Source organism: Buteo buteo, chromosome 27 (genome assembly GCF_964188355.1).
Source record: "Buteo buteo chromosome 27, bButBut1.hap1.1, whole genome shotgun sequence".
NCBI classification, from domain to species: Eukaryota; Metazoa; Chordata; class Aves; order Accipitriformes; family Accipitridae; genus Buteo; species Buteo buteo.
In genome coordinates this window covers 2,601,983-2,614,328 of record NC_134197.1, presented here as the reverse complement: position 1 = coordinate 2,614,328, position 12,346 = coordinate 2,601,983, and the positions used below count along the sequence as shown (strand labels likewise).

The window sequence follows — 12,346 nt, the reverse complement described above, 5'->3', positions numbered from 1 at the left end:
ACCCCAGCTGTAATTGCTGCAGTTAGCCAGGAGAGCCGGTAATTCAGTCCCAGTGGATGTGAAATAGTGGCAACTTGCTCTCCAGCCATTTCTGGGTGTCGCAGAAGAGTTAGTGCGAACCACACCACCAGCAAACAGGTAGTGATGGGAGAAGACTGTCTGCAGACACACGCTGAGGAAGTTTCACCCTTGTGCTTATGTTTGACTTTCCCTTCCTTTCCCGCTCACAGGACGCGAACACTCATCGCATCCCGCCACGGATGGTTTGGCATAAGGTGTTATCCCCTAAACCTGTGAAGCAGGGAGGGAAAACAGCATACTGCAGCTGCACATCACCTTCCTGAGATTGGCCCCAAATCTGCTCAAACAGAAGCAAAGTGCTTTATTTTTCAGCAGAGAGGTGCATGGGACAGCGGGGGTGACATCTTCCCTTAGGGCTGGTCTGTCCCCAGGCACCTGGCCGTGCACCCACACCTTCTCCCAGTGTCACTGCAGGGGCAGGTTCCATCGCTGCACCCCTTCAAGATGCCTTTGTCACCTTTACAGCTCATGCACAAAAGCCAGAGCTTTTATCGTGGGCTCGTGTTGTTTGTTTTTTTTTATTCCTTTCTCCTGCCTAAAAAGATGCTGAAATCTCCAAAACAGAAATTACTTCCATGTGATCCCAGTACTTTCTCTCTTGGCTGGAACACTGGATGTGGTTTTGGGTCTGTGGTTTTTGATATATTTTTTTTTTATTATTATTCATAAATTTTTTGGTCTTCATTTCCATCATTGTGAGAGGCACTGTGCAACCCGACAGACTGGCTGCAAGTCCTAAGGAAACTATAGCAGGACAAAAGCACAGGAACCCAGCACGAGTTGAAGCAAGCAAAGAAACAAGAAAAAACCCTGCTTTTGCAAACAACCTAGCTGCTGGGTTTCATAAGGAGCCGGACTGACTTTCAGTGTTTCATTTGGACTCCAGCTAGGAAGCTGCAGCCGCCACTGAGAACTAAAAAACCTGAATGAACGGCAGCTTTCATATTATGCATCCTGCTAAGCAACAGCAAGGGAAGTAAGAGACAGAGGGGTCTGAGTCACAAGGTAAGTTAAATGGATCTGAATAAGCTGGGGAAAAAAACCCCAACACTATTGCTATAGGGAACAAAGTGCTCCCACCCTGCAGAAGCAGGTTGCTTGGGTGAGTACTAAAAAGAGGCGGTCTCTGCCTGCGCCGCTTCGTCTCGCTTTTTCTGCTTCACGGCAGCAGGCAAACTAAGTGCAAGGCCAGGTTATTGCTGAGCTGGCTTTAATTTGTTCCTACTAACACTCCGCGTTTCGTTAACCACCCTTAGTGCTCCAGAACAATGCTTTCTTCTAGTCTGATTTTGCTCTTAACTGGGGCTGAGCCGTGGGACAGGGAGGGAGCCCGAGCTGATGCAGGCTCCCAGGGCAGAAAAAAAGCTGTTTTCCTGGCACCCTCTGCAGACATGGAAACTTTCAGGGGATTCTGTTTCTCCGGCTTTGCCGGGGAACTGCCGCTGTTTGAGATGTACCGCTCGCTCCTGAGCCGCAAGCAGGGGTTTGCGGCAGGGATGGGACGGTCCTGCCGCTGCCAGCGCCCGTGTCGTGGTGCTTCCACCCACCCAGGCGGGATGGCACGGCTCGGGACCCGCCGCAGGGACACCTCTGCCTGCTTTATTTCGGCACACAGAAAACCGAGTTCCCGGAGGGACCGAGTCAGCAGCGGCAAGTCGCAGGGAAAGCTGCCTTCGTGCTGGGAAGGATGAAGGAGAGTTGGGTGCCTTCTACTTCGTCAGGGTGATTTGCTCTATCAGAGAAGCTGCCCTGGGAATGACTTACTGTAAGTCGCCCCGTGCCTCGGCAGCGCCGGGCTGAATCACTGTCTGGGCTCGCTGCAGAGATGGGACCGCTTTCAAGAAGCCGCCCAGCCCGGAGCAAAGCCATTTCCAGGACATTGCAGGCATGTTCCTGGCATCGGAGGAGCAGGCAGGGACGAGGAGAAGGAGAGAGGGAAGAGTTGTTTGCTTAGGAACCAGCAAATATCCTTGTGCTCCCCGTCTGCACTGAGATAAGTGTGATAACAGCCCCTGTCGCACTCCGGGAAAGGCAGAACCATGGGAAAATGCAGGTGCCCGTATCCATTTCCATACAGGCACAGCCTTTCCTCCCACAGTGCCTGCAGGGGACTGGGTTAAATCCACACGATCCCCCAGGTCTAAGCACATGCAGGTAATAGGAAGGGATGTTTGCTTGGGATCCTCATGTCTTCCCATGCCTGGTCAGTGAAATCGGAGCTGGAGAGAGCACGTGGTGGCCACACGAGCCAGCGCTGCTCAGGGACAGCTCCTCCCGGGACAGGGGAACTAGGGCAACTCACCCACATTGGAAATAGGCATATGCTAAAAAAGCACCAGAAAAATAAAAAAAAAAAAACAAACCAAAAAAACCATAATTAGAATCAGAGCCACAAACTCACTGACCAAATGTTCACTCAAGCCATTACAAATATAGATGCAGCTAACATCCCTGGAGCTCTCCATGGCCAGATCCTGGCTTTGCCTCCATTCCTGCCCTGCTCGCAGCTTACAGGGCTCAAACCAACCCGGTTGTCTCTAGCAGCGCTCCCAACCCCTCTTCTGCATCACCCCAGTCCGTTGTATAAACACCGCGGACAAAAGGGCGTTAACATTGGTCATCTGCAAACCACTACAGACAGTGGAAAATTTTAAACCACATTGCTTTTCGGGATCTGAATATTCTTGTCTGCAAGCCCTCAAATCACTGCATGGCTGCAGATTGGCTTCTGCTGCTCAGCTCGAGCGAAGCATCTCTGCAGCATCGTCTTGGAGAGGAGCAGCCCTGCGCTCGGCTCTGGCACCGCCGCAAAGGAACCCACGAGCTGTCGCAGCTTTGCCTTGGAAAACGCACAAGCTCCTTCAGTGTTTTCGGCTTTTCTACAATAAGTTGCTCATGAAGAAATTTTAGATCCTCCTGGGGAAGAAAATAAAAAAAAACCCCTCTGAACAAATCATTTCCAAGAGGAAGTCCAGTGTCCAGACAAACTCGGCCCTAACGATGCTTCGTTTCCTGCTGCTGGCAATGCAAGGAGCTCTGGAGCAGTGAGGAGGTCAAGGCTTGAAAGAAGACAAAAGGTAAAAAAGCAGAACTGGAATATTTTCCGTCTCTGGAACGATGCCGACGTTCGCGGCTGACACATCCATGTGTTTTCCATCTCTGTGGCGCAAGAAAGGTTTTAGTCTTAACTGCCCTCTTGGGTTTTGAGTCAAGATTTGTCACTAATTAACATGGGCAGTGGCTGGCGTTGTCCTGAATTTAAAGAAAAGATAGTCACAGATTGCTTTTCTGAGTAGAGCCCTAGGAATAACAGGAAGGAAAATGCTAGCAGAAATTTAAAGCGCGGCTCAGGGATCCAAGAACAATTTCTGCCTTTTAAACTCTCAATCTCGCAGCATGTGAGCTCAGCACAGTTATTAGTGGGATTTATTCTTCCAGCATCTGCGCAAGGTAAGGACATACTTCCACTGTACCCAGTGAAAACACGGGCTGGGGTAGGTTAGCATAGATCTGTACCTTTGACATGACCTATACATCCCATGATGGCTGCTTGTGGTGCCAATGGACCAGACAAGGTTTGGCCAAGCTCAGGGCTCAGGTTCCAAACTCCACATTGCCAACCTAAGGGAAAACCTTTTGGTCCAGCCTCCAGCCTGACTTGCTTTGCCTTCTTGCTTAATTTTCTCTGCATGAAGAGCAAAGTAAGCTCCTTTTGCAGATATTGTGGGGATTTCTTATAATTTCTATTGCCCAGATGTGTTACTTTATATTAAAGTGTTAAAATTCTTCAGGTACACAGAGTGATTAAAAAGCTTTGCATGAGCAAATGCTCCTCATACATAAGCTGTCTACCTTGAGCTATAAGATTAAACTCAATCATGAACCAAAAAAAAAAAATAAAAAAAATCAGTCAAGGTCCTCTCCAGCCGTAATAGTGTCAAGAAAATATATTTAAATAAGAAGTTGCACACAAGAAGAAAGGATCATATCATTTAACTCCCTGAACTGGAACTAATGGTTTCTGCCTTTCCCTAGCAAAGGTTTGTGGCATCTCTGAAGCCCTGCATGGGAGGAATATGGCTTTTTTTTGCTGGCAGACACGGGGAATGCCAGGTGTGGCTGGAAAACCAGCACTTTTGATGCACGTTATTCATAGCAGGTAGAAAATGCATAAATAAAAAGCTTGACGGATTCTATTTAAGTCAGGGTACTTCCAAGGTCAGTGCAAAACAAAAATACATTATTTAATCATCTTCTTGATGGTTCTGCCTTGGATTGAGCATGGTAGACAACAGCGTCCCTGGTTTGGGCATTGCATCCTCACCAGCACTGTGAGGCAGCAGCTGCTAAAGGGTTCGTATTGCCAGCTCTGGTTAGAAAGACAGACACACCCTTGCAAAAGGGTCCTAACAACAGGAGTGTTCAAATTTAATGCAAGGAGATTGGTATTTTGCCTTGGTTTTTCTTCTTCTTTTGGGCCAAGCAGAAATACCTGAACAAACAATCCTTTTCGCTAATATTTTAATCTTGTCTTTCTACTCAGAAATTCAGAGGGGAAGAAAAGGGACAGAAAAAAGCAAACAGTCTTTTTAAACCTTAGCTAAAGGGTAGCTTCAGTCAAAGAAACCTTTCATTACATTTAAACAGCTCTCCAACAATAACATATATTCTAATGTTATAATGAACACAACCACCAGCCATCCTCATCACCAAATCTCACTGAAATTAACTGCCTTTTCATCAGGTTCAGATGCCTGATTTCATCACTTATAAATTTTCATTTTGTTTGCCAAAATATTGCCCAAAAGATAGATCTGCCCATTTAGAACATGCAGAATTTAATCCTTAGTATCCGATTAAATTCACACTCGGTTGTTGGGTTTCATCCTGGTTCTACTTGCAGAGGCTGGGGGCTGCGCTCTGCTTCATGGCTTTGGAGCGGGGAAGCTTGAAAGTGTCACGGGAAGAGCACATAATTTATCTTGAAATTACCTGTTGCAACCAAACGGGCTCTGCGCTCAGCCTCGTGTTGAACTTTCTGCTTCACAAACATGTTGCAAGAAGCGTCAGAAGCATCATAACAATTTACACTTTTCTACATGTCGCCGCAAGCTTTTCAACTGAAACATTTCAAACTCATCAATTGTCAATCAACTGTTTCAAAATGAACCCAAGCTAAAGCAAAGCCAAAGAAGCTGATCTGAAAAAAGTGGTTTTGAGAGAGGGAGGGCTGAGACCATCTTCTTATCCTCGGGTGAAACATTTACAGACTGCAAAGTTTCCAAACACAGGAGATGAGTTTTCCTCCCAGCCATTAGGATGTCTGCGTATCTGTCATCACCTTTGGGTTTTTCTACCGAATAGGAAAAACAAGATTTCTGAATCAAACCAGGTGGCGAATTTCAGGTTCCCAGTACGGAACACAAAGACAATAATTTATACTTCCAGTTTTAATCTGTTGCTTTCAGGATGCTCCCGTCCATCTCTAGAGACGGTTCGTGAAGGATGACCAAGGAGGAACGTACTCCGTTTTGCAGCCTCGGGACATTCAGTGCAGTACTAATGCATCATTTCAGGCGCTAACGAGCGTGTCGGACTGTGGTGGGAAGGAGGATGGATGTCCCTCGCGCGCGGGGATCTGAACGATGTGCAGGAGAGGCAGCTGCCCAGCCTGCGCTCTGGTGAGCTGTGGCAGGGCAAAGCCCCGTTTGCTGTCTTCTGAAGAAGATAAACCTATGCAGCTGAAGTCAAATCCGTCATCGCCACGTTTGACAAAATAAGGTCACAATAATTATCTTCAAGGGAAAAAACAAACGGCTGAAAACAACCTCTCGCTTCACCTCATAGATCTTAAATTTTGAGTTTCATCCTTTTTGTATTTTTTTTTTTTAAGGCATCAGATTTGACTTCACCACCACCACAAGAGTTATATTTGCTTCTCCTCTGAAATTTGGCTCAAATCATTCTTTTCTCTGGATTGACATGATCTTGTTACAAGAAAATCCTTACCAGGTTTGTGTCCTTTCCTGTTGCACATTTGATTTCTCTGGTTTGAGGTTTTCCTTCACCTGATCTCCGGTTTTGCGCTGGATGTCTTTCAAACATAATCCCACACTGCTGAATTCATCATTCTTTTCTTGCAGTCCTCTCTGACTCCTTTCTCTCCACCGCTTTCCTATTTTACCTCTCCTGTCCTTTCTTGTTTGTTATGAGCAGACTGCAAATCTGAAACAGTTTATTCACATACAACATTAAGGTTTCACCTAACCACAGATATTGCAACCAAATACATGTTTCTGCCACGTTAGTGAACTAACTTCACTAACTATTGAATGAAAATGCGGTGGTGGGATTTTGGCCCTAGAATGCCCTGAACTGACAGGATTGTTGCAGCATTTGCTTCATTTTTCTTCCAAATGCAATTTCTAGCCAATAACTTGAATAGGTGTTCTTCGTGAATCATGCAAGTGGCCACGATTTCTTCAGTTGGGTGCTTGGATTACCGTAATGTGAAACGTGCACAACCTGAACACTGATTTTTCACCCAGACTTTTTTTTTTCCTCTTTAAGTCACTTCTAAAAATAGGAAAGTAATTCATCTTAGGGAGAATAATGGCCTATAAAAATGTAATTTCTTCATATTTATGAATCCTTTCCCTTCCGCCTATTATGAATACCCCTCTTAATGAATGCTCTTTCTCCTTCATGAAGGTATTATGAGCAATTAGGTCCTCCAGTTTTAATATTCTGATAATGTAATCAAATGCCCCATACTTTAACCCCCAGGTTATTGACTACCCACGCTCCTGAGAAGGGCTAAATAGCTTTTAGTCCCAAACAGGATACGTGGGCCCTGATTGCCTGGGACTCTGAGTGAAACTGGAGTCTCCTTTAGACCGTTATGTATATGCACAAACTTTAATCGCTGCAGAGCAGACCCCAGAAACATTACGCAGACCCCAAATGCTCTCTGTGGTGCAAACTTTCAGTTCTGGGCACGTACGGGCTGGTTATTTATGACCTGCTGCCCATTTAGACTTGCGTTGCATTTCTTTTCCTGTTTGGCAGCACTAAGATGGCTTAAGAAGTGAATGAAAATTAACAAAGGGCTTAATGGAAATGAAATTCAGGCCCTGAACACTGATATAAAAGGAGTATTAATCCCTCCTCAGACTAGTACCTAGAATGAGGTACAATTATGAATAGAAAGATCATTTCAAGTTAGGACAGATTTGATGAAAGAACTTTCACTACCGTCAGAAGGAAAGTTATTATGTTGCCGCTAACTATTCATCAGGTTTCCAGGGAGCTGGATTACACGAAGTAATAAAAGGTGTGAATGACAGTTCTTTCAGGACAGGTAAGAACTAGAACAAAGCATCTCCCAAGAATGCCAGTACAATCCAAGTACCTTGCCCTGTACTGACACTTTTTTTCCATATTTTTCTCAGCTGGTCCATTTTGTGCCCAGTGAAGCCTTTGTAGAGCACCAAGACAGGATTCCCTCCCGCTGCAGATGGGACCTGTGTGTTCATTGAGCTATTTCTGAAAGCCAGGACGTTTAGCGACTACCTTCCCCACCTATTCCAGGAATTAAAGCTGGTAGAAGAGGAGCTGTAAAAGCTGTTCCCAGCCTGAGGTCAACAAGAGTCCATCTGACTAATTGGACTTTGGATAAGGTCCAAAAAGGCATCAGGCCAAAAGCTGTCTTGTACGAAACCCCACTGCAATCAGTAGGATGACCCTAATTATACATGGTATGAGGAGGCAGTTGCCTGTCTCCAGCTCCAATCCCCCCCTAGGAAGGAGGGCAATGGGGAGCTAGAGAAAATTCACCTCCTTTGCACCACCTGAAACATTTTCTTTCTCTTCATTTCACCCAATACTCAGGGCCTTTGGAGCTTTCCAGTAGCAGATAAAAGTGTAAGAGGTGATCTCAAAAACTAGTGTTTGTGCAGAGCAAATCCCAGTTCTGTCTGTTTGTTGCAGCTATTTGGGCTTCCATTCTGCACATTGGAAAATAAAAATGGAAAGCGTCCACAGAAATTCTGCTAGGAAGAGCACATGGATATGGTCAAAGCCACAAATTTCTTGGCAAAGTAACCTTGGAAAGAGGTTACCAGCAGGAGGCTGCGAGAGGCTATCTAAAGAGACAAATGCTTCTGATTTCTTTTAGTTTCATTTCCCTTTAGGTTTTTCCTCAAAAAAAAATAATCAGGTTTAGGTTCTATATTTAAATAAAGTTTCATTTTCTGCATGTGATTTTGAATTTTTCAGGATGGCGATGCAATAAACAAACCAACAGAGCAACACTTTATATCTTTTACCCAGCACCTTTGCAAGGGCTGTTCCAACAGCAGCCAGGCACCAAGTGTGCCTTGACCAGAGCTTGCTACGACAGCTTTAAGCATCTCCGCCTTAGCTTCTGATCTCAGCAGGTTTTAGGTTTTTTTGTTGCTTGGTTGTTTTTGGTTTTTTTTTCCCTTCTTTTGTTTACCTGGTGTCTCTTGTCAAATATTTCAGCTGTAGGTAATGAGAGACAGGGATTGCCTTTTCCATTGCTTGTAAACAGTACGCAGTTGGGCACCCTTCCTACCTGGAGTCTCCTGGTGCCACTACAAGACAAGCTAATAATTAATCAGAAAAAGCGCACCTTGTGGTAACATTAACAGATGGCCCATCAGAAGCTCTGATTAGAATCATCATGTTAATCATTTCTGTTCCTTTGCTTGGTCCAGCTGGCTCCGCTGAAGATGAGCGCCGTGTTTCTCCTGCTCTTGGTGTCCACTGCAAACATCAGTGCGGAAAAGGGTCTGCCGAGACGGGAACCGCGCCGTCTCTCATGCGTGCGATGCTGCGGGCCTTCAGAGCAGCCCATCTCCATCATCTCCTCACGATACACAAGGATGAGCAGCGACCCTGCCTATTCGGTACCCAAAGTCCAGCCCACCATAGATATCACCATCCTCAAAGGTGGGTAAAACTGACTACTGCGATAACATCCTTTATCTTACTTGCTCACCTTCGTTTTGCACGCTGTGCTCTTCCGCACACCAAGAAACTCTTCCACTTCATTTACGCAAAAGAAGGTCGAGGTGGCATGGCACAGGCTGTAATTATGTGCAAGTGAGAAGAGCTGGCAAAAGGCTCTAATCCATCAAAAAGCAGAATCACTGGAAGCTCAGGTTAAGTCACACTAAAAACCAGATGCAAATGTTATCACAGAATTACTGAACAGTAGGATTAGAAACTAGGAGAGACTCTCACTCCCTTTTCCATTGCACATTTTTTGTCCCAGTAGAGCAGACAAACAAAAATTAAGCATATCATACAGGAGATGTGCCAGGAGTCCTGTGAGCAGGGATACACAGACCCAACAAACCCAACCACCTCTCCCAGGCCCAAATCAGACCTCAGGAAAATCAATAACTGTTCTTGCCCTAACATCTGCACAAAGGAGCTGGGTTCACGAACACTGGATTCATGTAACCAGCCTGGTCAGGCCATGGAGTTCCAGTATTGGACACTGAACATTGGCACCACAAGCTCAGTGGAGCCAAGCTTTCACCTGGCATTTTTATCTTTCTGAGAATTAGGAAGGTGCTGGTGTCTGACCAATGCTTCCAGATATCTGTGCTGGGAAAACAGTAGTTTAGCAGCTGCTTTGCTGGTTATCTCCAGCAGGATGTGTCTGCAGCTTGGGCTTCATATGCTTGTGTTTGACAAGATTTTCCTTTATGCTTGCAGGGGAGAAGGGCGAGATGGGAGAGAAAGGGTATCCTGGAGCAGTTGGGAAGGAAGGAGAAAGAGGGCTACGTGGTTTTAATGGACGGAAGGGACAGAAAGGGCAGCCTGGCCCGCAAGGCCATTCCTGCAAGCAGCTCTATGCAGCTTTCTCAGTGGGTCGGAGAAAACCCCTTCATAGCTCAGACTACTTCCAGCACGTCACTTTTGACACTGAGTTCGTGAACCTCTACAAGCACTTCAACATGTTCTCGGGGAAGTTCTTCTGCTACGTGGCAGGAATCTACTACTTCAGCCTCAACGTCCACACCTGGAACTTCAAGGAGACCTACCTGCACCTGATGAAGAATGAGAAAGAGGTGGCCATCCTCTACGCCCAGCCCAGCGATCGGAGCATCATGCAGAGCCAGAGCCTGATGCTGGACCTGCAGGAAGGAGAGGAGGTCTGGGTGAGGATGTTTAAGCGGGAGCGAGAAAATGCCATCTATAGCGAGGAGTCTGATGTTTACATCATCTTCAATGGCCATTTAATCAAGCCAGCAGTAGAGTAGCCATTCTTCAGCTTTAGGCTCAAAGCTTTGGCAGATACATTAGTGTCTTCCCTCTTAGAAATGCATATGTCTAGTTCCACTTGGAAGGATTACAGGCTTCCTGGCCTGCTGACAGGGTTGTCTGTCCATGCCAAGGACACCTGTACAGATGGAGGTGACTTTCAAGGTGATGCAAGCTACACAAGTACTGAGAAGGCTTCAGCCCTTACATGCCCTGGAGAAGACACATGCGGAAGGCCCCAGTTCTGCAGCCCTGTATAGACCCCCAGTAACATCCCTAAAGAGTTTGCCAAGTTGGTAGCAAAAATTTAACTTCTTTGCTCTGCTTTAGAGAAGACATTTTAATTGTATACAAGGATCATCTTCAGGTGCCAGTTATCTGGGTGCTAGTTAAGGAATGTCATTACTCCTGCAACAATACTTGGGTATCTTTGCAGTGTGCAGTATTGCTAATAAGAGCCCACACTCACCAGCACCTACACCAGGTCTGCTCCACTCAGGTAGGCAAGAACACACCAGTATTAAGAACAATATTTTGCACAGTATATTTACCCCAAATTATGTTTGTGTTCCATTTCATGTAGTAGTATATTCTGAGAGCATAATGCTAGAATTGGATAAATAACAGCATATTATCTGGCAAAGCTTTTTCAGAGGCACATAGATTTAAGTACATCTTAAGTACAGTAGCCACATGCTATAACTTTGCTAGACTTCTGTACTGCTAGCAATATTTCTCATGCTCCAACACGGCTGGGAAAGTGTGTATTTCCCATTTTAAGGAAAATGGTGGGCCCTGCCTTAGGTTCCAATTTCAGAGTGCTCATTACCAAGCTGGAAATTGAGGCCATGCTCATGTCTGAAAATTACCATCTTATAGCACCCCCATTTCTGGAAAGTGGAGAAGAAAACTTGAAAGAAAAAAGGTGCTTTATGGCAGGCAGTGACATTTTAGGAGATTTGGTTTCTTTTTTCCTAAAAAATTATTGTTGTAACAGTGGAAAGGTACATGCAGCAGCAAGAAACATCATTTTTCCCAGTTCCTCCTTGCCCATTCCCCCAATCCTTTGTTTGCATCCCAAGCCATTTGTATGAAGAATACGTGAAAAGTTCTTGCTAGGCAAACTGCTTCACTGCTGTACCTCACCTATCCACAGCTGTTTGGAAAAGTAGCTGAAATAAAGATATTGCTTTGAGTACACTTGCTTTGAGTACCCTGGTTTTGTGTATCTTCTCTCCATGCGCTTTTTCACAGTACAGGTCTAAAAGCACTTGACTGAATATCCAGTCCCATATAACAGTCTCAGGTGGCAGTTTTAGTTACTTTAACACCAAAGGATTCCAGAAACTAGACTGACACCAACTCCTCTCCCTGCAGACCAGTAAACAGCCATCATCAAGTATCAGGAGGGGTAGACAGAAGTTAACAACCACTTGCTGTAAAATAAATGCCAAATCTTTGAGATCTCACAACCTTCATGAAGATCAGAACTTTAAGTAGCTTATCTGTGAAGTAAATGCATGATGAAAATGGGTCTACAAGCCTTGAAACATCATATCTACTCCTGCTTCCGTCACAGCCTGCAACCCTGAACAGTAGGAAACTCGCACAGCTTTAAAAAACACTCCCAAGGGCATTTTATGCAGATTCTCCACTGACCTGCTGTCAGATATACCAGCTGCTTAGGTCAGGCCATTGCACAGCATTTCCTTCCCACCCTCCTAAAAAAGTTTCCTAATCAGCTGTTGTTCACTAGGATGATGGTAAAAGCCCTAATGGCTGCATTGCTTATTTGCAGCACGCCGCTTAGTACCGAGAGCACTAGCAGGAAGATGCCAGCCCTGAGCAAACACGTGCACATGTAGAAACTTTTCCACTACACTGGACTCGGTGAAGGCATTTGCAGACTGTTTTTTTCCCCAATCCCATACCACATTTGAGAGCTCCAAATCTTTTTTGCCCTCCTTTG

At 45.4% G+C, this 12,346-nt stretch overlaps 1 protein-coding gene across 2 annotated transcripts; it reads left to right on the top strand.

The window, feature by feature from the left end:
- The first annotated feature begins 570 nt into the window (after positions 1 to 570).
- On the top strand, positions 571 to 11,568 carry C1QTNF8 (C1q and TNF related 8). Of its 2 annotated transcripts, none has more exons than XM_075058304.1 (3): positions 571 to 1,086; positions 8,820 to 9,054; positions 9,829 to 11,568. In XM_075058304.1, exons 2-3 carry the CDS (start codon positions 8,835 to 8,837, stop codon positions 10,374 to 10,376), a joined length of 768 nt encoding a protein of 255 aa, XP_074914405.1. In that variant the 5' UTR covers positions 571 to 1,086; positions 8,820 to 8,834; the 3' UTR covers positions 10,377 to 11,568. The 2 variants fall into 2 exon arrangements, with proteins under 2 accessions (XP_074914405.1, XP_074914404.1); XM_075058303.1 differs by lacking the exon at positions 571 to 1,086 and adding an exon at positions 5,897 to 6,093.
- The last annotated feature ends 778 nt before the right edge of the window (positions 11,569 to 12,346 follow it).

Coding starts and splice junctions, on each gene's coding strand:
- C1QTNF8 (XM_075058303.1), top strand. CDS start 6,064: ATGATCTTGTTACAAGAAAATCCTTACCAG. Junction 6,094..8,819: donor TACAAGAAAATCCTTACCAG/GTTTGTGTCCTT, acceptor TGCTTGGTCCAG/CTGGCTCCGCTGAAGATGAG. Junction 9,055..9,828: donor AGATATCACCATCCTCAAAG/GTGGGTAAAACT, acceptor TTATGCTTGCAG/GGGAGAAGGGCGAGATGGGA.